General features: G+C 33.9%; 1 protein-coding gene across 1 annotated transcript in view; it reads left to right on the forward strand.

Moving 5' to 3' along the window:
• The window catches only part of LOC145679466 (uncharacterized), a 312,009-nt gene that overhangs the window by 125,922 nt on the left and 159,553 nt on the right, over nucleotides 1–26,534 (forward strand). Inside the window, exons 8-9 of the mRNA XM_081750046.1 lie at nucleotides 11,820–12,952; nucleotides 18,963–19,081. Of these exons, the coding sequence (XP_081606172.1) occupies nucleotides 11,820–12,952; nucleotides 18,963–19,081 (1,252 nt within the window). The remainder of the gene's footprint in view (nucleotides 1–11,819; nucleotides 12,953–18,962; nucleotides 19,082–26,534) is intronic.

Here is a 26,534-nt window from a genome sequence, read left to right on the forward strand (position 1 = left end):
TCCGGATACAACCTTGAATACAGTTTTATAGAAATAATCAGTAGCGGATTCAGAAAAGTATTTTGAGAGGTGTTTCTCTGCTTAATGTTTGGGTTTTCTAAAATTTCCTAATTTTTATTTGGGAGGAGCTTGAAGTTTATGAGTATAGGCATAACTAATAGGGTAAATGTGTCAGTCTTCAACCACCTAACTCATTTTCGTATGGTCCTTAATCACTGTTCACTGAGCGGAACAACCTAGGAGGATGCAACTAGCTCACATGTATTCCTAAAGCTATATTTTATCCAAAACTGAGATAACTTATATCATTTATGTAATATTAGTCGGAGAAACACCAATAACTGATTTCTTTTAGTGTTCGACCACTTTTCGTTAATGTTCTACCGCCTACTGTTTAGTCATCGACCACTACTCGGTTAATGTGTTTTTTAATTACAGTATGAAGGCTAAAACATAACTTTACCAAACTAATAGCATCTGTATATGTTACATCATTAGTTTTTCAAGTATCACTTCGTAGTTTCGCACAATAGTCGCTGAGAATAAGTAATTTTGTGATAGTTTTGTCAAGAAAGGAACCACCAAATTCATTTAAGGTTCAGTGGAATGCAGCACCAAACAGCCTTCGTCTTCTCTGGGTTGAAGGGGTATAAACCCCATCTTCTAAATCCGATTTTAATTACTAATAATGTTGCTACCTTGTACAGGGGCCCACAAAGGGGGACTATGACGCAAACTGCATTGAAATATTTGGGGGGGTTAAAAATCTATATAAATATGTTTGAGGTGGTGTAAAAATTAATCGAAAAGATTTTTTTCATGGAAGAACACCTACGGATAGACAATTGAGGGGGTGCGTCATGGACATAAGGGGGGGCACCACTGCCTTGTATATCACTTTTTTAATTAGTGGTGCAAAAGTAACACGTGTAACATTTTACTCAGTTTCCATGTAGAACTCTCGAACTGTCTTCTTTCATTCACTTTTTAAGGATTTGAACATTTTTAACGATTTGAACACTGATACGTCGCGTTAGCTCTTTGGTGGAAGGCAATAGAGTACTATAGCATGGCTGGAACAAAATTCGCTGACGTCCATTGCTAAGTGAGTCTTGTGGCTGTCGATTAGCAGAAGGAATTGTTTTTTAATAGAGGAATCATCCTCCACCCATTTTAGAAAGCGGTTTACTATCCATTCGTAGAGTGTTTCACTTCGTATCTAGCCGCTATCTGACCTGACCTGCCCATGAAAATCTCTGAAAAAACTCCAATGATGAAACGCAACGTCCTTTGAAAGATTTCTTACATACAGATATATGACCATCGGGAATGCAATTTCTCCTGCTGCGGAAAAAGCTCAAAGCAGTGTTAATGTTTCTCTCTCGTTGCCCTTCACCTCGTACATATTTTTCCACGCTTTGGACCCCAACGCTTTTCTTGATTTGGGACACAGTTGAAAGGTGGATTCATCAGCATTAAATATTCGCTCAGAATCATTTAGAATATCAGATTGTCCCATTTCTTTCAAGTATTTCTCAAGGTCCTAAAATCACAAGTGAATGTTTCCCTCGGTTACAGCGTATCGCACCATGTTCAAAGTTTCAGGACACGATTTGTGAGTGTCTCCTCAAGTAAATGTAGTACTAGGTTTCACTAGCTTGATTGTCTTTGAATGGCATTTTACATTTTTCTGAATCGACAATTTTTTAACATTGTTCAGAACATCGTGTTTCTTCTGTAGAAAGCCCTTTTACTCATATTAAGGAGTCAGTTTGCTAATCCCTCTTCTTCTTTCTGTGTTAGGTATGGTTCTGTACCCATTTTTTGCTGTTTGGGGCTCTGTGACCATGAAATTTATCCATCAGCGTTACCCGAGGAATTCCATAGATTACTGATGCCTTTTGTATGGAGCGTTCTTTGCGACAAGCCTCTAGAGCTTTTTGTAGATTCTCGTTTGAATAAACTGGCAGTTTAAGCTTAGGCCTACTCTCTCATTATCTCTGAAAGAAATAAAAATTCTTAAGGACATGCAAGAAAAACAAATGTATTCCAGACTTAAGCTGATAATAGCTATTCCGCTAACAATATTTGAATGCAGTTCCACGACAAAGCGAGAATAGTGTAGTTCAGTATTAAACGAATTAGACCAAATATAATAAATTTATTGTTCAAATGAAATGTTATACCCTAACAGTGCCGTTAATTTTCCATGAAAATGTTGGGAAACTGCATGAATATTCAGTTTACTTGAATTTGAATTTATTTTATGGCCTTTAAACATCTACGGTTCCGGCCGGGATAGGGTGGGGGAAAGGATGTTGGAAGATAGACGGCCAGTGCCTATTTTGTAGGTACCATCTCAGCATTTGCCTGGTGTGACTGAGGAAAAACCCGAAAGAACTCAGTCAGGATGGTCGACCGCTGGGATCGAACCGAGGACCTTCCGAATGTTAAGCTAACGCTCTACAATTTTTTTAAAGTTTCTCTCAAACGAGATATTGAGCCTGAATGCTCCTCGCTCCAATTTGAGGTAATCCAATCATGACAGAGACACGAACACAGAAATATCGAGGACAATTAAAAATGCCCTTGTTCTTGAGAGGGTTTCGAACCCTCAATGGATTGCCTCTTAACCATTACCACTGAGCCACGGCCATTCGGTGAATATTCACGTAGTAACGGTAAGACTCAGCAGATGATTATACAAATGTAAATTGATCACTGAATTAATCCTTGAATCAAGAAAGTCTGCGAGAAAATACAAACGCAAGTCATGGTCGGACATTGAAAAAAAAAAGTTAATCCTCGACCAGTACAAATGTATCACGAAAAGTAGTGGTCGAACACTAGTAAATGTTTTTGTGTTTCATTATAACTCCAGAATTGGGAACTAGGAACTCATTTCATGCAGATGAATCGAAAATTAGTCGTTATTGAAATTTCTACAATTTTTCAGTGCTCGACCACCCTGTGGTCGAACAATAGTTATCAAAGAATATTTCATAAGTCATTGTCCGACCACTACATTTTATCGATTTATTCCTCAAACCTTACAGTTATCACTAAAATTTAATTACTAAAATGTGGTCGACAGTTCCATGCAACAGCATAATATGTGCATTTTTTTACCTGATGCGATAACACTATGGAAAAGTATGAAAAACAGAGCGCTGTCGTTCCCATTTGCAACAGATTCAAGTTGCCGAAAACTCAGTGCGTCTTCCGTAGGCATACATTTGATTGGCTATTACCGAATGTATGTGGAATATACTTTGACAGTGTCTTTGTGATAGGTTCAGAATAAGCTGCAATTCAATTATAACGGAAAAGTATGCTTTTTTATCGGAAAATAAGCCAAATACATGGTTTTAAAGTGAAAAGTGGTCGGCAACTAGGGGGTGGTCGAAGACTGGGACAACCACCCTATTTCGTTTTGTTTGTATTCAGCAATAATCTTCCAGATACAACATTGGAGACCATTTCATACTGATAATCAGTGGCGGATTTAAAAAATATTTTGGGAGGGTTTTTCCATATTAATGTTTAGTTTTTCTGAAAATACCTAATTTTTATTTGAGGAAAGCTTGAAGTTCATGAGTAAAGGCATAACAAATATTTGGATTGTTTTAGAGATTCCATAATTTCGGGGTACAGGCTTCAATCTGTAAAACATCCCCACCCTAACCCCCTTCGCAGATCCTTCACTGCTGGTAATTAGTAATAACAACGATTTAAAAACGATAAAGGAAGTCGGTCAGGATTCTCAGTACAGCACTATCTCTGCATTCACAGATGGAGTTAAGAAAAACTTCTGTCAAAATGCTCGAATTCGGAGTTGAATCCCGGACTTCCCGATAGAAGTGCAAAAAATAACCACTCACTCATGGTTGTTGTGTAGTTGTGCTTAACTTAAATATATTTTCTCTCTCTATGGCTTATGTAATCCGAAGGTTCAATGCCGCGTTGACAAAAGCTCTCCACTGACTTCTACCCTTAGCCAACTGGATCCAATTTTTACTTTGTATTCCTATTTCTGCGAGATCTATCTTAATATTGTCCTCCCATCTGCCCCTAGGTTTTCCTAATGGACGTTTTCCGATTGGATTTCCAGTTAAAACTTTGAAAGCGTTCCTACCTTCTTCCATTCTGATTGCATGACCTGCCCACCTGAGCCTCCTAGACTTGATGACCGTAACGATGTTTAGTAAACCGTATAAATTATGCAGTTCTACGTTATGAAGTTTCCCTCATTCCCGTTCCTCTTGTGTCCGAATATTCATCTCAGGATTTTATTTTCAAATACTTTCAGTCTACGTTCTTCTCTCATCCCAAGCGACCATGTTTCACAACCATACAGAACAACAGGCATCATTATCGATTTATATATTTTAAGCTTTAAATTTCTCGACAGAATTCGCGACAAAATATTTTGAACTAAATAACACGAATTTCCTGATTTCAGTCGATATTTCTTTGCGGATATGATTTTGGTCTGGTAATATTGATCCTAGATATTTGAAAGTATCCACTTTGTCGAAAGTATTATTTGATATTTTAACGTATCCACAATTTGCCGTATTACGATCCCGCTGAACTTCCATGTACTTAGTTTTCTCTACATTTACTTCTAAACCAATTACGCTGCAAGCGTTTAGTAAGGCCTAAGCATTTCTTTCTATTCTTTTCCTATCATTCCCTATTAAATTTACATCACCAGCATACGCCATAACCTGGTGAATACCATTCAGCTCTAGGGCCTGGCTGGTATCTTTAATATTCCTTATAGCGTACTCCGGGACAATGCTGAATAATAATGGCGATAACGCATCTCCTTGTTTCAGACCATTCTCGACGTTGAAGCTCATGGACAAGAATTTTTCTACTCGTACTCTGGGATTCATTTAAACACATTTTAATTAATTTAACTACTTTTTCGGTATTCCGAATTCTGTAAGAATTGTACAATACTTCCCTCCTATCCGAGTCGTAAACCTTTTTAAAATCAATAAAGTGCTGATGTACTGGGTAATATATTCCCATTTCTTTTCGAGTATTTATCGAATAGTAAATATCTGGTCGATAGTTGATCGATTTCCCTAAATCCACACTGATAATCTCCAATAATTTCATCTGCGTATGGAATCAATCTTGTTAATAGAATGTTAAGAGAAATGCCTCGTTAATTATTACAATAAATTTTGTTGCCTTTCTTGTAATTTGAAACAGTGATTGATTCTTTCCACTCTACTTAAACGTATTCCATATTAAAAAAAAAAAAAAGTTTTAATTCCTGTCGTTAAAAATTCAGAAACCTTCAGGACTGGGTAAATCGTGATGGTGGTTATAAGCCTAGGAAACCACACGATCAGATGAACGGTCTATTACGCATATGATCCGTGAACAGAAAATTCGGTACTTGCCCGATTCTAAAGAAGCTTAAGGAACAGTCAGTGCATTATAGAATTCGGAATTTTACCGATTTTGCAGATTCGAAGCACCTGATATGTGGTAACAGATTATTACGTATGTGATCAATGAATGAAAAATTTGTTCGAAATATCCATACAATGTATATTAAAGTTAAAACTTAAAAGTTTCAAGAATGTGCAGAACCACCCGAAACCAAGCTCTTGATGTGCAGCCTTTAAGATTATCATATAAATGTATTTCTTTCATGTTTTATTTTATTTTGTTTCAAAAAGAAGATGTGTGATATTTTGAAGTAAAAATACTACATACAATTTTGCTAGTTATTTGTGTATCATTTTTTTTAAAAATAAAAGTACTTACTTCTGTGTATAAGAGGTTAAAAAAATATTACATCTATTGGTTAATCCTTAGGAATTCATAATGTAAATATGTTAAGAATTAAAAAAAAAAAATCTTTTCATAATTCATGATTTATTTTATGTTTTATATTATTACCTACATCAATCACTAATTAAATGAGTTTTTGTGCTGTAGAGAAGCGAAACAAAGTCTGCTTGATCAATTTAAAGCAAAATTTTGAAAAAAGCCCAAAATTTCCCAAGCAAAAAAGCGAAGCAGAAAAAAACGAGTTTTTTTCCAAAAAGCCGGTTTTTTCGAGCCCTTGCGTTTCTATGAAAACCAGAAACAAATTCATTATTTTTTTTCGGAAAGATTCCCGTTCTTAACGAAAAGTACTTGAATAAGAATTTATATTTTAAAATGATCGTATTCATCAAGTTCTATTTAATTCGTCCAATCCTAAAGAGTGATCTTTAATTCAATATTTAGTTAGAATAGTGTGTGGTATACATACTTGCACGTTTAAAATTACAGCGAGAAATAGTTCATTTCGTTTATTGAATTTGTTTGCAGAAAATTATCTACAGTAAACATAAATATTTAATACCTTTCCTTTTAGTAGCATAAATTAGAAACTTTTCTTCAAATCTCTTATAAGACAGCAAGCAATATTATATTAAAGTATATAAGTCGATATGTGAAACAGGGTATTAAAATCTTTTGTAAGTATCGCCAATTGTCGAGACAAGATACGTAAGAATACGATTTTTTAAAATTAAGATTTTCAGAAAGGCAAATTCATCATTGACTTCTTTTACATCATGTAACTTATGTCAAAGGGTCCTGTAGTATCCTGTAATTAACCATATAGCCGAAGGTCTAAAGAATATAAAATTTGCTCTTATCTTAAAAATTAGCATCTTCACTACGGGGTTTTGGTCTTTGTAAGAGTGTTGGAAATGGAATTTAGCTTCTACGTTTATCATTAGTTTTATCAGTGGCGGATGCAAATTGGTACTTACTCCTATGTTTCACCATAGAAAAGGAAATATTTCACACAACGAACTGAAAAGTTTTTAAAAAATCTTAAATTTACCCGTCTGAGCCAATAAGGAAACCTGACGGGAGATGAGAAACACAAGAATTAGTGACGGCTCTAGGGATGTCATATCGGAAAATACAAGAAAAGGGTTACCGCAAAAAAATGTCTTGCTTCAATTTCTTCAACTAAATCGCATTATACTAGAATTATGAGTAAAATTTATGTATATAACGTAAGTATGAGGCGTTTACGGAGAAATTCGAAGAAAACTCACCCCAAAAATAAATTACCTCTTACGAGTTTTTTTTGATGAAAAACGACTTACACCATATATTAGGGCTATTAATAAAATATGAACAGGAGTTTTAAAAATGTAAGCTTCTCAGAGGTGAGATCAGTCTGAGTGGCTGTCTGTTTTGTGCTTTTCAGATTTGATATGGTCCGTAATATCTTATTTCTGTCATGATGATTGAAAACACGACCCTACACTTAGACCAAAAAAACAGTTTCATTGTTATTGTCTTTATTTATTTATTTATTTATTTATTATTATTATTTTTATGTATAGGAAATTACCATGTACTTTGTCAACAAAACATCACTGTCTTATTGATGACATTACCAACAAAATCATGTTTCTTGGCAATTAATGAATAAGTCACTAGTCACAGGATCCACACACTACACACAGCACACCACAGTGAACAAAACTCACAACTAAGTCAACAATCACCATACTACACTTACTGACTATTTTGAACTGAGCTGCTGAAATTACGGAAACATTCCCATGTTGAGATGAAATACGTTGCTATTGTTTAGTGTGTAACAACCCAAAGTATTAAATTCCTGCGTCCTAGATCAGATTTTGAATATTTACCATAAAAAAAACCCCTGATATTATAGGAAGCGTAATCAAGAGTTGGTATTTGAATGTTCTAACATAAGCCTAAACCATAACTTTCTTTTTTGTATTGTTCGGCAGAGCGACCCAGAAATACAAAGGAAATTCGGACAATATAATATTGTAACATAAAACAAACTTTAAATATCAACTTTTGATCTCTAGACGATGCAAAGAGAGATACCGACAACTATTAAAGTAAATATCATGGGTTTGTCAGTTCATATTTAACTCCTCTTTGCTTTAAGTTGCTATATCCATAAACTAAAGAAAATTGTTAAAAAAATAAAAAAAAGTTGAGAAAAATATTTTTCTTTTGTTCGCCGAAAACCAGGTCATTTTTGCTTCCCGAAATTTATTTTCGGGATGCCGGGATGCAGATGTTGATTTCAGTACGATCCCGGAAATGTAGTAACCCTATTATCAGTATATTATTAAGATGGCCACAAACCTATCTGAAAAACTGGGAAAAGGCAGGGTATTTGAGAAGACCGGGAATAGTCAGGGAAGTCTGCCAAGGGTCAGTGGAGTTTCGGTTTGCTAAGAATGGGATATTAAAAACAGTTGTAATGAAAATTTCAGATGTGGCTGAGGTTTTTATTTATTTATTTATTTTTTATTTATTTATTTATTGGAAACATCAAACTTAGAAACTTATTTTTGTTTTCAACTAATGATGTGTAACAATGTTATGTTTTGTAGTGTTTATTATCTTTTGCTTTCGCCTGTGCAGTAACATATCATATTGGTGAATCATCGACAAAATACAGTTGGATTAACAAACCAATGGAAAATTCCATTTTTGACACGCGCATAATTAGAGTCTTTTTTCTTTTTTGTTTCCATTAGTTTCAGGGGTGCCCGAAGAAAATTTTGTAGAGGGGCCCATCTCCATGGTTGCTATATTACCTCTGTTATTTCTGGTATTTAATATACGTGGTTTGCTATATTACGTATACATTTTCGTGAGCCAGGGGAAACCTAGGCCCCACCCTGTCCTCACCTCGGGCGCCCATGATTAGTTACCATGTTATCAGAATTTTATATCCTGCATCAAGTGTAAGTAGCTAATACCAGAAATGAAAGGATTTTGAAATACGGTTACTCGTATTTGGGATTCCGTATTTTCATTATACAGTAGAGCGTCGATTATCCGAAGTAATTGGGGGACATGGATGTTCGGAAAACTGGTTTGTTCGGATAATCGAATTGTACATGTTTATATATATATATATATATATATATATATATATATATATATATATATATATATATATATATATATATATATATATCTACAGCCAGTGCCAAACCGACAGAAGTGTGCTGATTGTTCAAACACAGCGACTGGGGCTTGGCCGGTCAGCAGCGCCTTATGAAGTCCCCATTAGAAGCAATGTTCCCCCAGCGGTGGCTCAGTGCGGCGACTACTGTGGGAAACTTGGTTCGGGAGTGAGGGGGATGATGGACGGTAGGGTGGGAGAGTAACAGGTGCGAGCGAGTACACAGTTCGGTTAAGCGGTCGTTCGGTTGACCGACGTTCGGATAATCGACGCTCTACTGTAATACATTTTAATTTGGAGACAGGATTATTTCGGAAGTTCATATGAGTTTACGAAAACAGCTGATAACATTGCACATCAGCGTATCCACTGGGTCAGAATTCAGAGCGTATTCACTAGGTCCGTATTCAATGGATAGCCAGATTAATTTAATTGGAATCTTAATCTTTAAATAAATATGCAATATGTATATAGATACCAAAGTGTACTTTCTACTTTGTTCCTATAATGCAATATTTATTGTTGTACATTTATAGGTACATATTTAAGCATTTTCCCATTAATATTTATACATTTATAATGATTTAATTGTGATGATACGTCTCATAAGTTCAAAAGTATTTTTATTCTTATTTTAAAATAATTATAACATTAAAAGTGATGCAGCAATTTGTGAACTATATTCATAGTACATGAATTCACTCTCTTTATTCATTCTTTGAGTCAAATTTTCTGTCCTTTTTTTAATGCAAATACGAAATACTCGAAGTCTCATAAAGGATCTTTTCAGACAATACGAGTAAAAAAACAGGTAATTTGCTCTTGAGAGTGAGATTTTATTATTATTATTATTATTATTATTATTATTATTATTATTATTATTATTATTATTATTATTATTATTATTATTATTATTATTATTATTATTATTATTATTACAATGTGATATTGTTGATATTTCATTAAGAGCCCTACTATATGACTTAAAGTCATTTCTCATGAAAAATTCACAAGAGGAAATTTACTTTCGGGGTGAGTTTTCTTTGAAGTCTTCCGTAAACGCTTGTACTTTTGTTCGTATTTCATAAATATATACTTCAGTAATAACTGCAACATAACGTTATTTACTTTAAGAAATTGGATTGAAAAAGTTCTGTGTGGTGATCTGTACTTTTATTTTCCGATGTAACATCTCTCAAGAGCGGCCACTAGTTCTTGCGTTTCTCGTCTCCCATCGGCTTTCCTTATTGATTCAGAGAAGATATTTTAAAATCTTTTGTTCGTTGTGTGAAATATTTCTTTCTCTATGGTGAGTCATAGGAGTAAATAGCAGTTTGCACCCGCCACTGATGAAACTGATGATGAATATGGAAGCTAAATTCGATCTGCAACACTCTTTATAAAGACCAAAACGCCGGCAGTGAAGACGTTCCAATAAAAGCCCAGCCAATCAGAGGCCAGAAAACAGGACTACTTATAAATGTCAGTACCATGTTGTCTTCATGCAAGCTCTAAGGGAGCTGGCGATATGCTCAGCGAAACGTTCACCACCCCCAAATGACCATACATAACGTAGAACCTGAAAACCATAGAGAGGAATGTCACACTCGCACTATTAAGGTTTTAAACAAGAAAGTCAGAAATAGCTGTACATTAACAATACTTATAGCATTTTATAGCCTTCTTACAGAGCTAGAAGAAATAACTTTTTTTTTTTTTTTTTTTGGAACATGTGAATGATGAAAAAAATGAAGTGATCGCTTCTGGTTTTTAGCTATCACACTGACTAATGAAATGCCGTAGAACTAAAATTAATATTGCGTAATCTTTATGAACACCAGACTACGGAGATGCATACTTCAAGAAAAGCTGAAATTGCAAATTCGTTCATCACAGTACTTCGTTGTAACTTTTTTACTGCTACGGGTTCACATTGACGTCGAGCGGCTATACGCTAGGACTACAGTATGCTTGAGTTGTTGTTATTATTATTATTATTATTATTATTATTATTATTATTATTATTATTATTATTATTATTATTATTATTATTATTATTATTATTATTATATTACATAAACTAGCGAGTACAAAAGAGGTTTATCAGATATTTATGTCTTAAAACTAGATATGATTTTACCGCTTATATTTATAAATAATAGACAATACTTTTGAAACTTTACTAATTGAAAAACAGACGCGTGTTAAATGAACAGACAATAGTACAAAACTTCGAAAATAATAAGTTATTCAACACTTACTTAGTACAAAACATTCTACTGAAAGTTCTTAATGTTAGGACAGGACATTAATATCAATAGGTATTACATAATAGGTCTAATTTAGGTAGAATGAGATTACAATGAGAAAATCTCAAGAAGATTTTTTAAATAAAAGTAATGATAATTATTTTCTTAGGTATTAAAAAAAGAGCATGTGAGATGTCAAACTGTAAATTTTAAGACTGATTCAAAACTGTTGTAAGTAAACGAAAACTCTATTTCCTCATTTATTATTGTTCAAACATTTATCCTCTGAATATATTTGGTCTAAATTTGACAAGGTACTGTATTTGGCTGATCGCTGTTCTAACACTATATTATTATTATTATTATTATTATTATTATTATTATTATTATTATTATTATTATTATTATTATTATTATTATTATTATTATTATTATTATTATTATTATTAATATTATTATTTCAAATGGTGTATTACAATATAACATTTTCATTAATTATGAAATTATCCCAATAGTCTTCAAATACGACACCAGTGTTATTCGTTTCTTAATTGGTAATTTTATCCTTACAGAAAACATAGAACGTCAACATTCAGAAAGTGATCACCAAAGAACGAACAACAACTATTCGCCATTGGACGACATTTTCGATGAGAAACCGGGCAAAGCTTGTGGAAGGTACAGAATGTCTTCCAATCTAAGTCAAACTAGTAATCAACGAAATCGGATCGGAATTCCACAATCATCTCCAGTAGAACTTAATATGAGTCGAAGTTTCGAACGAGATGACATGAAATATATGAAAGATAAGTGTGAACAGTGTATGTGTGTGCAAAACGTGAATAATAAAGATACTTCAAAGAAACATGTAAATAAAGATACCTGTAAAGCTTTTGGTAGCAAAATGCAGGAAGCAAAAAACTGCCTTCCTATCAACGCATCACTTACTGGTGCTGAAACTAATTTTGAGCGTAAAACGAACAGACGTTCTGCATGTCGTGAAGAATTGGGTTTTATTAGTTTTCGTGAATTTGTGAACAGTTTAAGGGAAAGAGGCGAGGATGAAAATTCAGATTCTGAGGGTGGTTCGGATGAATATTCATATGAAGAAATAGGTTCTCCTAGTCGTTTTAAGGAAAGAAGAAACAGTCTTGATGTTGGATCAAAACACCATGTGCTTACAAATAATGAACATTCTTCAGATGTTATTCGTGATGGAACGAAGAATCAGATTCAAACTGGAAACTATACTATGCGGAACAAACCTTCGGATCCGCTGGGAGTGACGTGTGATAATTACACAACCAATTCTTGTTACCATGTAGACAATGGAAGTAGGCAGAACGAAGGGAGTGTAGATGGAGACAAAGCTGTGCAAAGTAGTGATGATTTTATAGATAACAAACCATTAACAATTGTTCACACTAAAGACAAAGAAAATAACAATGACAGTTTTCAGTTATCTGACCCTGGCTTTCTAAATGATACCGGATGCAGTGAGATTTCAAACAAGAAGACAGTACATAATAGAAACCAAGAGACTACAAATGATTCGGACAGAATTGAAGGAGCCACAAGCGTACCGGACTTGTCTTTCAGCAGGAATGCTTCAAATCAATCGTCTGACCTTCATTTCAACACAACTAAAAATGGAAAGAGTCCCAAGATAAAACCGAAGTCATATAGAGGAACTACCAGTCCTTACGTAAGTATATATATCGTTACGTTCTAATGAGGTGTGGGGGAGCATTATCCGTACTTACACAGAGGAACTCTCCCACTTGATATATATATATAGATATAGGTAAATAGATATGTAGCATATATATAGTATATATATATATATACGTATCGTCTCTACGTACATCGCCTACGCCATTTGTTTTTATATAATTGCTGCGATACGTATTATGTATACAGAGTGTTTCAAAACAACACCAAAAACGTTTGGGAGGTGATTCGTGACACCAAGATAAGAAAAAGTATTGACCAATCTGGGTACACAAATGCTTCCTTTCGGAGTTATAGGCTGCCGAAAACAGGCAAAAATGAACTTGAACTTTAAAGGTCCATAGCTCCAAAGCTATGGGACCTACCGTAGTTAGGTCAAGATTTCACTAGACTATGGTAGGCCCCATAGTTCTGGAGATATGGACTTTTAAAGTTTTTTTTTTTTCATGTTTTCGGCAGCCCATAACTCCGAAAGGAAGCATTTGTGCACCCAGATTGGTCAATTTTTTTTTCTTATCTTGGTGTCAGGAAACACTTCCCAAACGTTGTCGGTGTTGTTTTGAAACACCCTGTATTTTCCTGTTAACATTACTCCAACCATAGTCATCATTCGTTCCATTGAATTTTATGACTTGTTGTTTTCCATTGTCCTTTTTGATTTCCAAATCTTAGTCCATACATTAGGTTTTTACATTTGTAGCGTGCATGTCACTCATCAAAAGGTACAAGTGAAAGGACTGCTATCCTGGCACCTGCAAATCATTCCAAAATAACAAAGCAGTAGTAATATCCAACATTCTCTTCTGCCGATTACAACCCTTTTCCACTCTTCACAATGCAAGGTTTCCTCAACGTCGGCATTAGCCATTTGAGAATTACGAAGATGAACTTTACAGTGGCGGCTGGACTCAGACTTCGGGGGAAAGTTTCAAAATTTTCACACATAATACCCGCCTCACGTTCTCTCTCTCTCTTTTTTTTAAATTTTTTTTTTAATACTTGAAAGTTACAAACTGCTATGCTTAAGTCTTCCGGCCACTTTAAATTTTTTTCCGTCATCGGAAACATACCTTTTAAAGTGTAATAGTGTACAATCATATGTGCTGAGTGAGCATGACATCAGTAATTGACATTTGAGATATACAATAACCACAAATACAGTTTTAAAACAGCAACTTTCATTTCATATACGGAAGGCACTATACCTTGTTAGTTAGTTTAACACTAGTTTGGATTTAGAATTTAGTTTAAATAGTATCAATTGGCTGGATTCTAAAACTTTGGCTCGTCGCGTAAAAGTTTCTTTCAACAGTCGTGAGTTTATGTATTCGTAGTTTGATATAAAAAGCAGGGGCGTCATTTCAGACTTCGCATGAGGGGGGACAAGAGCACCAACGACATAAAAACTTTCACGTTTTGTACTAGTATATTAGTAGACAGTCGATTAAAATATGTGCATTCCTTAAACTTTGGGGGGCAATTGCCCCCTCCTGTTCCCCTAAATGACGCCCCTGAAAAATAGATTTGAAAAAATTAAGTTATCAGGCTTTCAATTTTATAACAACGCTTAACCTTATTATCAGGTGTTGTTAATACATGCTAATATACACCTTGTTGAGTGTTGAGTACAGAAGGTCTTATGAATTTCATGACTTACAATATTACAATCACTATATTAATTCCGGCGTTACGAGATTTAGTATGTGCATACTATTATCTTCTGCTGAACATATAGGTAAGAAGAACTTCTTATAGTTATTTATACACATATCCTATTAAATTATACACCATATTTATTTTTACGGACATTTAATGATGGATAAAGCTTTATAACAGTACAATATGAATTCCCGATGAGAAGCTGGTTGTATTCATCGGTTGAATTCTGTTTTAATAATTATAAAGAAAACAATGTGCTAAAGGCAACTAGTTGTCAATCGCTAACTCGGATTACCTTAGTCCAGGGTAGTTTTTTTTTTTTTAAACGTTCCGCATAATATGATACACATAACTAAAACAATCAGTATATGCAATGTATGATGCATATATTTATCACATAGAATGTCACATGTATATACTGGATAGGTATCTACCGCGTACCACTGGGCCATATTCATATTTCTAACCAATCTCATTATATTAGTAGTTTTTTTGGTTAACCTGTTAATTGACCATATCTAATGTTAAACCACAGAGAATACAGTTACTACCTGTTGAACTCAACAACGTTTTTCCCATTGTGTAGTTTACACTAGAAAATTTATAAACCTATTGCAAGGGTCATTAATTGTTATTTCTTAACCTATCATTAACTTATTATAACTACTACGATTAATTATGGATAATACTATAACGACTTGAGTTACCTATATGCCTCGCTTTTCTGTCCATTGGTTATACGCTATATTATTATTATTATTAATTGCAATTATGATTGTTAATTGTAATAACTGTACCCTTATTTTGTTACCTTGGTTGGGTCTACGTAGAGTTTGATACCTGTAACAAATATATTATATATTGTGAACAACCATAAACAATGAAGAAGTGTAAGCGTGAGGGACTAAGGGAGGAAAATGCACAAGGAAGCTGTGATTTTACAGTGAGCTTAGAGAGGCTTAGAAGTAGGCCCTAGTAAGTAATTTAATGTTTAATTGAGTCTAACATCTGTTATAGTATCCTTTTTACAATATTATCGGTTAAAATAACTAGGTAACAATGTTCGAAGCCAGACAAAGACCCGCGCGGCTCGAGAACTGAGTTTTTCCCATTATTATCATTAATATTATTATTATTATTATTATTATTATTATTATTATTATTATTATTATTATTATTATTATTATTATTATTATTATTATTAGCAGCAGCAGCTTTCGACTTCACCTAACTACAATACGATTTTTGTAACAACTCCATATGAACGTTGGCGGTTCGATTTGACAAAGTTGGCGACTATTTTCACTGGAAAGGTATTGATATTTGTACGTAGAGTTCAATAGGTACTGATGTACAGTATATACTGTACCTAGTTACTTCAGAAGCTCTGTCACAAGTTTATTTGACCAACCTTGGCCAAACAAACGCCGCGCAGGTGGTCCAATGCCGCTTGTAAGATAAGGGGGAATACTGAAATGAAATAACCAATGTCAGTATACTGTGAGAAGATGTCATGGAATAGTTCGCAAAAGAGAATATAGTAGTAGTTATTTGGCCACATAAATGCAATCATTCACCAGGCAAAATATTCAAACTGCTGAAACCGCTTAACACCGGCCTGAGGGTTATTTATCAAACCATTAAGAGTACGACAAACTTGAAAATGTTAATAACAGAGAAAGATTCGGCGGACTTCATACAGTTAATTCCTCTTCATTAATCAAAACTTGCGGAAACGAATTCACAGAAATGCTGCTTGGCAAGTAAAAGTGCTGCATGTCAGATGAAAATCTTTAATGGCAATGTGTCTAATGTTTCTTAATGAAGACTTAAGACTGCGGGCCTACCGTCAGAGCATTGGGCAGCTATTAACACCACTGCTCAAAACAATTAAACCGGAAAGAGCAAAGATTCTCCTCCCTTGGCACACGCACAATGAGCACAAGAAAATCTCTGTTCAGATGAGGAAGTTTTCATGGTTAAGGATAAAATAAATAAAATGACAGAATGTGTACACAGCAGTAAGGAAGGCCATCAGCAAAACGCGCAGTGAACAATTTATACTTGAGTGTAATATATACTGTGATTGATGACCTGCCAATCCGTTTAAAGACATATGTGAAAGCCAGAGAAAATCACGATAAATAATTTTGAATGACTATTAGTGTGCCCAGTTTTACACACACACACACACACACACACACACACACACACACACACACACACACACACACACACACACACACACACACACACACACACACACACACACACACACACACACACACACACACACACACACACACACACACACACACACACACACACACACACACACACACACACACACACACACACACACACACACACACACACACACACACACACACACACACACACACACACACACACACACACACACACACACACACACACACACACACACACACACACACACACACACACACACACACACACACACACACACACACACACACACACACACACACACACACACACACACACACACACACACACACACACACACACACACACACACACACACACACACACACACACACACACACACACACACACACACACACACACATATATATATATATATATATATATATATATATATATATATATATATATATATATATATATATATATATATATATATATATTATATCGGGTGTTCTAAAATGGTGCCCAAGGACTACAGAGTACTCTTCTACAAGTCAAAATAAAAGCGAAAACTATATATAGTTATATACTATTCGGTTCTTCGTCTGAAAATGAGAATTACACTATGTGGCAACGTCGCAGATAAAGAACCATAGAGATCTACCAATCCATCAAATAGTTACATTGATTCTTTCCAGATAGGAGTTAAACATGGTAGACATTGACACTATCACCACTTATTAACGTAACGATTAATGTAACTGCTTGGTAGATTCATAGAGCAATGCAAATGGTTCCAAATTAATCTATGACGTTGCCACATAGTGAATGTTTTTTTTTAGATACCCCATAGGGGCTGAAGGAGGCCCTGGAGGATATATGTTTACGTAACTTCGACATACGTGCACCGATTTTCATGATTCTGTTTTAGTTTGAAAGAACTCGGTGGTCCCATGTACGTCTCAATATGATCTAACGATAGTATTTTGAACTAGATCATGGAACATCTCAACAGATGCAGTGTTAATGCTGCAGTTTAGTGTAGCTTTGAGTGTAACACGTAAATTCCAAGAAAAATATTTGTTCACGCATGTTTCGTAGGGATAGCGAGACATGTAAAAGAAACAGTCCAAAATGACCGATATTAGTATCAAATCCATAGTTTTCGCGGTCGCTGAGATCAATGGTGATACTCCCACAGGCATTGACTTCCAAATACAGCCCCCGTGCGAAGCATGGGTATATTTAACTAGTATCTAATAAATATTACCGTTGTAATCATAGTTTTATATTAGATAATAATTTGTTTCATTGCCACACACATTTTTCTTCTCCATAATAGTAACGTTCTAGCACCTTTTAAAATTTACTTCTTCAGTTCTTTTAACCCTCGGATACCCATAATATTTTTTAACTCTGGATTCCGCAGGGGTACAGGTGAACCTGAATACAATTTTTTGCAATTAGAAACATCCTTATTTGTGGTATCGATAATACTGGTATATTAGTTTATGTTGGGTTGTGCTTTGTTAGGTTATGCTGGTTTTGTTAGTGTAGGTTAGTTTAAGATAAGTTTAGGCAGGTTAGGTTTGAGAAACAGAAATTTGTTTATACGCTATAGAATTGTATTACCTTCGTAATATTTTTGTGGCAGAAAAGGTTACAATATTTCAATATGAATGCAATATTGCAACGATATATTGCAATAGGCTCTAATATTACTTTTTATTCATTTTGCTCTTCACAATAATAAAATTCAACAATAAAATACTTGAAACAAATAAGTAACATAGATACCTAAAGGAGGTACAGATGTACCACAGTGTAGTTTTAGCCATATACGTAAGCAGATCACCATACAACATAATCGTTGTTGAGGAAATAAGTTCCCTTACAGTCCGGCCCACAATGTAAAGAACGCTAGTCAACCTCGGGTATCTGTAACATAAAATATATAGTAAAACATATGCATGGGGTACATTTGTACCCCCTTGGGTAAGTTATTTTCTACTTTCTAGCGCATTTTTTAAAGCCGGTTAAATTTTTTTATGAGGTGTGTATTTCAAATTTTATTTTTGCATGTAAGAAGGATGGTCACAAAATCTAGATTAAATTAAATATTTTTCCTTTCTCAGAATCTAAGAGGAAATCAGAGTCAGAAAACTATCAAGGATTGGACGCTGGAAGTTGACGTGGAGAGGAAAACGTTGCATATAGTAGGAAACGTAGAATGTACTCTAATATCTATTATTGGGTAACTATTTACTACATTTGTAATATTTCTTTCTTTTTTTTTCTTTTTGACAAATAAGACAGCTGAGTTCTGTGCAAATATATTTAATAAAATTTTGCTGACGTAATTATTCTGTTTATAGTAATGTTTCATATCTTTTCATTTAGAATTATATGCGTAGGAGTTGATCAGTTATCTTTGATTGGGCAAAAGTTAACTTCCTGGATATGAATATTTGCGTCTGATAATTGTCAAATGTTACATTACTGATTTCAATTCAGATTTGGTAAAATCGTTTTGGGAAAGAATTTGAAGCTGATGGGTAAGCAATTGTAATCGAAAAAAATGTGCAAGGGCGAAACAATGTTATCGTTTTTCTAGCCACTGACTTGATTCGTTCTTTTAGAATTGAAATCTCAAGTTTTATATCCAACTACTATGCTCTACTGAACTGCATATCAGTCACACAATCGTTGATAATTGATCAGCTCTTGTTGCTCTGGTAACGATAGCAACAACAGTCCATATGGACCACAACACAGTGTTACCAACAATGGAAATTGCCAGAAGCTCGTATGCACATGCTACTACAATACCACCATGTACTAATAATAGGATACTCAGCGGTGAGCCTAACACGTTTCTGCCATTCCAAATTTCGTATCACAGACATGAATTCCAAACAGTAGAAGGAGCTCATTCTTTAATTCTCTTCTTAAAAAATAATTTTAAAAAATGCGTTATTTAAGTGATAGAGATGTTTCACTTCTTGACAGCTGGGTATTATTAGCAAATCTATATAAATAAAATTGAAAGTGACAATGTTTGTAACTTTTGAACCACACCCGACCCAATCTCGATCAAATTTTCCACATAGATGAAGTTCAGCCCTGGGATGGTTTTTATCATTTCACTTTAACGGTGCAACGTAAGGGAGGGAAGGGATATATATATATATATATATATATATATATATATATATATATATATATATATATATATATATGATCGAAAATGACCGATATTAGTCGAATCGCTGAGTTCGGGGTCGCTGAGATGAACAGTGACACTTTCGATGCCGTTTAAATCCAAATTGTTGCACGTAACTTGGGGGAGGGGAGATATAGAGAAATGATCAAGCAATGACTGATATCAGAGAGCGTTTCAGTAATAGTAAAAAGTGACTGACTAACGGAATATTACTAATTTTTTTTTTTTTTTTAAATTTTAATCGTGAGAAGGGTAATTGACGCTAGTGTTTAAAATATATAAGTTGCATCAAGATGGAGTAGCCTATTTGAGATGGAATCATCTTTGAAAGGTTTCTAAATATCTTTTCTTATGCTCCTACGGAAAATAAAAGCAATTTATGAATATCTACCCAACCTTCAAGAGAATGAAATACCCCTGTCACTTACAAAAGACTACTTTTAAGAAGAGATACTACACAAATAGCAAGGAATAACAACTTAGCAGCACAGTTGATTACTCGAACTGGCCAGAAAGCAATGAAAACTTAAGACGACTCTTTTTCTCCTCGGATGCAATATAATAGGTAGATATGTATACTATAGCTGCTATTACTTGTTTTTGAATTGGAAGTAAATCAATAATAAAAAAAATACAAAATAAAAAGTTAATTACCACTACTTGCAGGAGGTAATAAAATTTATTAATGATGATGCTTGAATGATGAACGGAGTTAAAAAATGCATGACTGGACCGAAATTCGAATCCGTGTCTTTGGCTTTCCGCGCCGTTGCGTTAACCACTATCTACGAGTCAGTCCACTCACTGAACAATTCATGTGGCCTGAATGGCTGAGCAGCAACTTTAACAGTGATAGAATATATGGCTGTGTAGGGAGCGGACTGGGTACTGTAATTCATAAGGGGCGATGTACACGTTTTTGTGGAGTGATAAAAAAATAAATAGCTTCTATGTCTTTAGGTTTTATCGCAAAAAATATCTTCTGCGCAGATATGTCAATAAATGTTTTCAGTTTGTTGTTACGGAACCTTGCCGCCGCAAGTTTAGTTCTTCCTATATTGCATAATGGAGAATTTTTGGCTACTTACAAAATACATGTGTACCTTGTTCTCATAAATACCTAGAAATTATTATTATTATTTGTATTAGAGATGTCCTATTACCTTGGGAACTAGAGATAATGATAGTGAACCAATAACTGCTTTTCTGGGGAACATTGAATACTCATATTAATAACTTTTGCATTTACTTTTATTTAAATGTATAAAGTTTCCGATAATTCAATGATTTCTAAACAATTTTAGTTTCTATTCAATTAACAGTTACAGAGAGAAAGGTACATTTATGTACGAAAATTGAGTTTTTTTCATAAAATAAGCTTAAACTTTCAAATGATTTTGTTTTTGTGAAACCTTATGATTTTGTTTAGTGTGCGCCATTTTGATAGGCGTTATCATCGTCGACATTATTATGTTCAAGATTTCGTCGTCGTTTACTGATTCTGCGCTGCTTGGTTATCGTTTCAAGAGACTTCTCTCCTTTTTCGATACGTCTTTGGCATATGTCATTCAGAAGTGACTTTGTGTAAGTTCTTGGAGTGATGCATAAACAAACCTAACATTAACTTAATATTAAGAACATGCGTCCGATGTTCAGAATGTGTAACGGTAGTCGCATGCAGTACAGTCAACTGCTAAGCTGCTTGGTAACCCAACATGATTTTCTCAATCATTTATCAGTTCTAAATTGCCACTTACTCCACAAGAAATACAGAAATATGTAGCATATAGAGCTCGGTTTCTCAACCTGAGGGTCGTGAAAGAGTTTCATGGGGTTTCGAAGAGAAGCGGAAGAGATAAATATAATTAGAAGCTAATACCGGAAAATATTTTTAAATATTATGTTGAATTTTGTTTTGAAAGGCATATTTTTATTTTTGTACATACTGTTAAGAACAACAAAAAATAGGTCTACTAAACATTTTCAATAGATGCAGAGTGTTTAAAAATCCACTTAAATGAAAGAAGCACGGTGTAAAACTAATGAGAATTGCATGTTGAAATACCAGAAAAATACAAAGGCAACAAAACCTACATATTGAAATACAATGGAAGTTGAAAGCTAATGAAATACCTGACATGAGCATGGTGTAATTTCACTAGTGTGGAAATGTCCGGTTCAATCTTCGTGATGCACATTATCAAGTCATTTAAAATATTTGCTAACTTTTTAAACACCTGTCCAAGTTTTTTTTAAAACCAAAATTAAAAATCATTTTATTCTTTTATCATACGATCAGAAATTAAGGAGTTACGAAGTTTAAAAATTTTCAGACGGCCTCCGTTTTGAAACAGTATGACGAATCGAGTTCGATATTTGTAATATGAATGAACTGACCAAGTTTGGTTTTAGTCCATTTGCTTTTAGGGAAGTTAATGTATCCATTATATACAAGAAATGGATTCTACTATTATAGAAATAGATGGATATCGTGAGATCTCCGCAATAGGTACCCACACAAGCTTATTGCAAACCAAAAAAGTATAAGGGAATCGCTGGCAAGATTATGTGATAAAATGGGGTCGTGGTAGGAATTAGGTTGAGAACCACTAACATAGAGCATTAGATAGTTTCAGATCAATGATGGGAAACCTGCCACTATCAGAGCTTTATTTTTAATATGAATAAGGAACAAAAGGAGTAGAACCAACCTTTGCACTTTAAGTAGTAAAGAGTTTCCCACATAAACTTACAACAACAACAAATATTTTATTGTTTATTTTAGCCCACAGTCCAGATAATATATCAACACGGACTAATTTCACAAATGTATGCATATCATTTTATGAATGTTACCTTTTATTATTTTCTCTTCTTACAACTTCGTTACAGATAAAATTCTCTTCCTTATATTCTCATTTTATCTATATATTCAACAACATATAATTTCTCTTTTTTTATTCTTCTACCAAGCATTTTGTATATTTAAGTACCGTTATTCCAAAATCAAAATACAAAAATAGAAGTAATCTAACGCAATGATACACGATATCGTTGTATCAATGGTTCCCGACGGACTTCTTTAATTGGCTACAATTCAAGAAAGAATCCTGGACCGTTGCATATTTATACACATATGGATACATTACTTTCTGAATAGCCCTCGTATACATACTTTACAATACATATATATTAATTTCATTTCATCTCATTCTTACATTTATTTAACAATCATCTCCACTCCAATTGCACAAAATCATCGATGAAGAGGACTAAAATTTAAAAAAAAATATATGATCAATTTATCAATTATTTAGGTCCTAACATAGATTCTTCAAATCAATATTATGGGAGCTCATTGACAAATCAACTCAGTATATGCTGACATACTATATAACTTATTTCTTCCATTTGCGCATACGTACAATACTAATAAACAATATTTGTATCAATACATAGATGTAAATTGCATAAAATTCAGAAGAAATATGAAATATGAAGAAATTATAACAATACACCAAATGAAATAAATAAGACTTGATTAATATCATATTCAGGATTAACACAAATAAAGAAATTATTATATTAAGAACTAGCAAGGTTTATATAGATTAGAATATAATATAATATGTTTTATTTATTCGAGCATATTTATCATAACTTTTAGGAAGCAGTATTCGTGTTCATTCCACAATTTGCTGCAACTTAGTATCCATTATTTTTATTATCTCTATAGAATTCAAAGTACGAATAACAAATGAAATCCTTACGGTGTTTAAAGTGAAACAAAACAAAAACCAATTGAATATGTTTTCTCGGACGACACAACATTAGCTTAAGTTACATTGACAAAGAGTTCAATTAAGTTACATTGTACGCCACAATCTTGTATGCAGTTTTGTCTATGATTTGCTTCAACAGTATTCGGATTCCTATTTTGAGAATTTCTGCCACCTATGAATCTATTGCGAAATCCATTTCGGGTAAAATTAGATCTGTCATTCGCTTGGTTCCAAAAAGCATTACGGTTGTTGTTCATTTCCTTCTAAAATTAGATTCGGTTCTACTACCGGTAAAATAAGGTTCAACTCTGTTTTAATTAAGATTGAATCTACTAGGGAAGGCGTTGTACCTGTGAACACTTTTAGAGTCTTCGAAATTTTGGTGCTAATATTCAGCATTTCCCCCCAATTTTTGTCGTATATTTGACGTGCCATCTCTTTGCTATCAGATAGGGTGATTTTTAAACGTGTTACATAATTGCATTAGTTTTTATAGAATATAACAAGAGCATATCCGTTTTGTTCACAGGTACATTATGGTCGTGTACCATTGAACAGACCCTCTTGTATCTTTGAACAAAGTGATAATTACTACGTTTCTGAGGCAATAATAAAAAAAGAAGCCGTAAATATTAAGTTATAAATTGCAATAAAAGGTTTAGCTATAAAAAGTTCCCCAGAATTGAAATTTTATTAATTAAATTAAAAATTGAAGAGAAGTTCTAACAAAAACGTGTGAACAATAAAGTTGAGCATATACAACTCTTAACATTATGTTATACAATAAGCGAATATATAGAAACTACTTAAAATTATAATTAATAACTTTATATCCTAACCTAACCTATATAAAATATATCAGTTGTTTTAACTACTTACATTGTGTAGCTTTAAACAGTATTATTTATCGTTCAAAGGTACACGATGCATTAATGTTCATAGGTACAAGAGGGTCACCATTACGAAAAAAAGTTCTCCACTAGCTTAAATATTAAACAGATGTTAAAACTAAAAATATTACTGTATTCATCAATGATTTTACCCCAAGTTTGGACAAACAAATATCACAAGTTGCGAAAACCGAAGAGCACAAAACTCAAAAGGTAACTGCAAAAAATCTTCGTTTTGGGGGTGAAAAAATTAAAAGGAACATTGCTCGGCACAACACTCAGTAAACAGCAGCAAAACGCGTTTGTAGTGCTTTCTTTCATTTAATCTTTCAAACGAATTTTAATCACTGCACCTAGATAGCTCTGAATTCGAGAAAAGCACAGGTATTCAAAGGTACATTGTTTCAGAGGTACAACGCCTTCCCCTATTATTTGTCGCATTACGAACACCTTCTTCTCTAATATTAATGTTCCGAACTGGTACATAATTAACTTGATTACGATTATTATTAGCCTGTAACGTAAATTGACTCTCAAAATTTTGAACTATCATAATAAGATGATTAAAATTAACACACGTTGCGCAGAAATCAGCATTTGTTGTAACTTGAAAGGTAACAAGATTCGTATTGAGGCTATTACTCTTGATTCCGGTTAGTATGGATTAATTAATTTTAATTCGTTGTACACAGATATGACAAAATCAGTGAGATTTCGGTCCACTTTCGGATTAAAATTCCGATTCTGAACTAGAGCTTCCCTATTGGCCAACATGAATTCATTCTCAAAGTTAGTAAGCAAGGCATTCTTAAAATCCAAATAATTACGAAAATTATTTTTGATTGCTTTGAACCACACAGAGCATGGGAGTAATAGAACATGAGGCAATATTTTCATAAATTTAGATTGGTCAATTCTCATTAAATCACATTCATCTTTGAATTTTTCCAAGAAAGTACTGGCCGGAATGTCGTCTGTTTTTCCACTAAATTTCGTCAAGGACCTAATCTCACTAAATCTAAAATGATTAATCTTACGAATGTGCTTACAACGATTGGAGTTTACATGAATATTTCTATTACGGTGATGCGAATGATTTCTTCTTCCATCTATCAAAATGCTAGCTTTGCTGTCATGCTTCATTGAATATCCTTCGGAAGAATCCCCCACGTCCACTGCTACTTCAGGTTGATATGTTATTTGTTCAGTATTGACAACTGGAACCGGATCACGGTTTAAAATATTAAACTTTTCTTTAACAGTGTTTATCTCTTCTTGCAATTCCTTAATTTGACTACTGTGTTCATTCACTATGGTTTTGACACTTCTACAGAATTTTGCACATCCGTAAATCGGTGCAGAATATGCTTCATTTTAATATCGGTTCGCTCCAACTTATGATTTATTTGTTGATCTATTTGCTTAAACTTGGCATCCATATTTTGTTGTATTTGTTCCATTTGATGAGACATTTGCTCTAACTGAGTATCCGTTTTATGCTGTTGGTGTGATATTTGTTGGGTAAGATGTTCAAACTTGCTGTCCATTTGGTGAGTCAGTTGTTGACCTAACTATTTTATAATATCAGCCACGTTCGCTGCTGAATTCATACCTGGTAACTGTATATTACCACCTTCAGTATTTGTATTTTCAATGCCAGGAATACTCATTTTTAAGTTTCTATAGATTCGTTTTCCACTTCTTAGTAAAGTAAATTCCGTGTTGAAAGTTATATCGAGACAGCTTTACTTAACTTCAAACTAATCTCAAAAGTTCCTGTGTTTTCGGCACCATTTAAAATATAACAACAAC

This window comes from Thermobia domestica, chromosome 2 (genome assembly GCF_964235325.1).
Source record: "Thermobia domestica chromosome 2, izTheDome1.hap1.1, whole genome shotgun sequence".
NCBI classification, from domain to species: Eukaryota; Metazoa; Arthropoda; class Insecta; order Zygentoma; family Lepismatidae; genus Thermobia; species Thermobia domestica.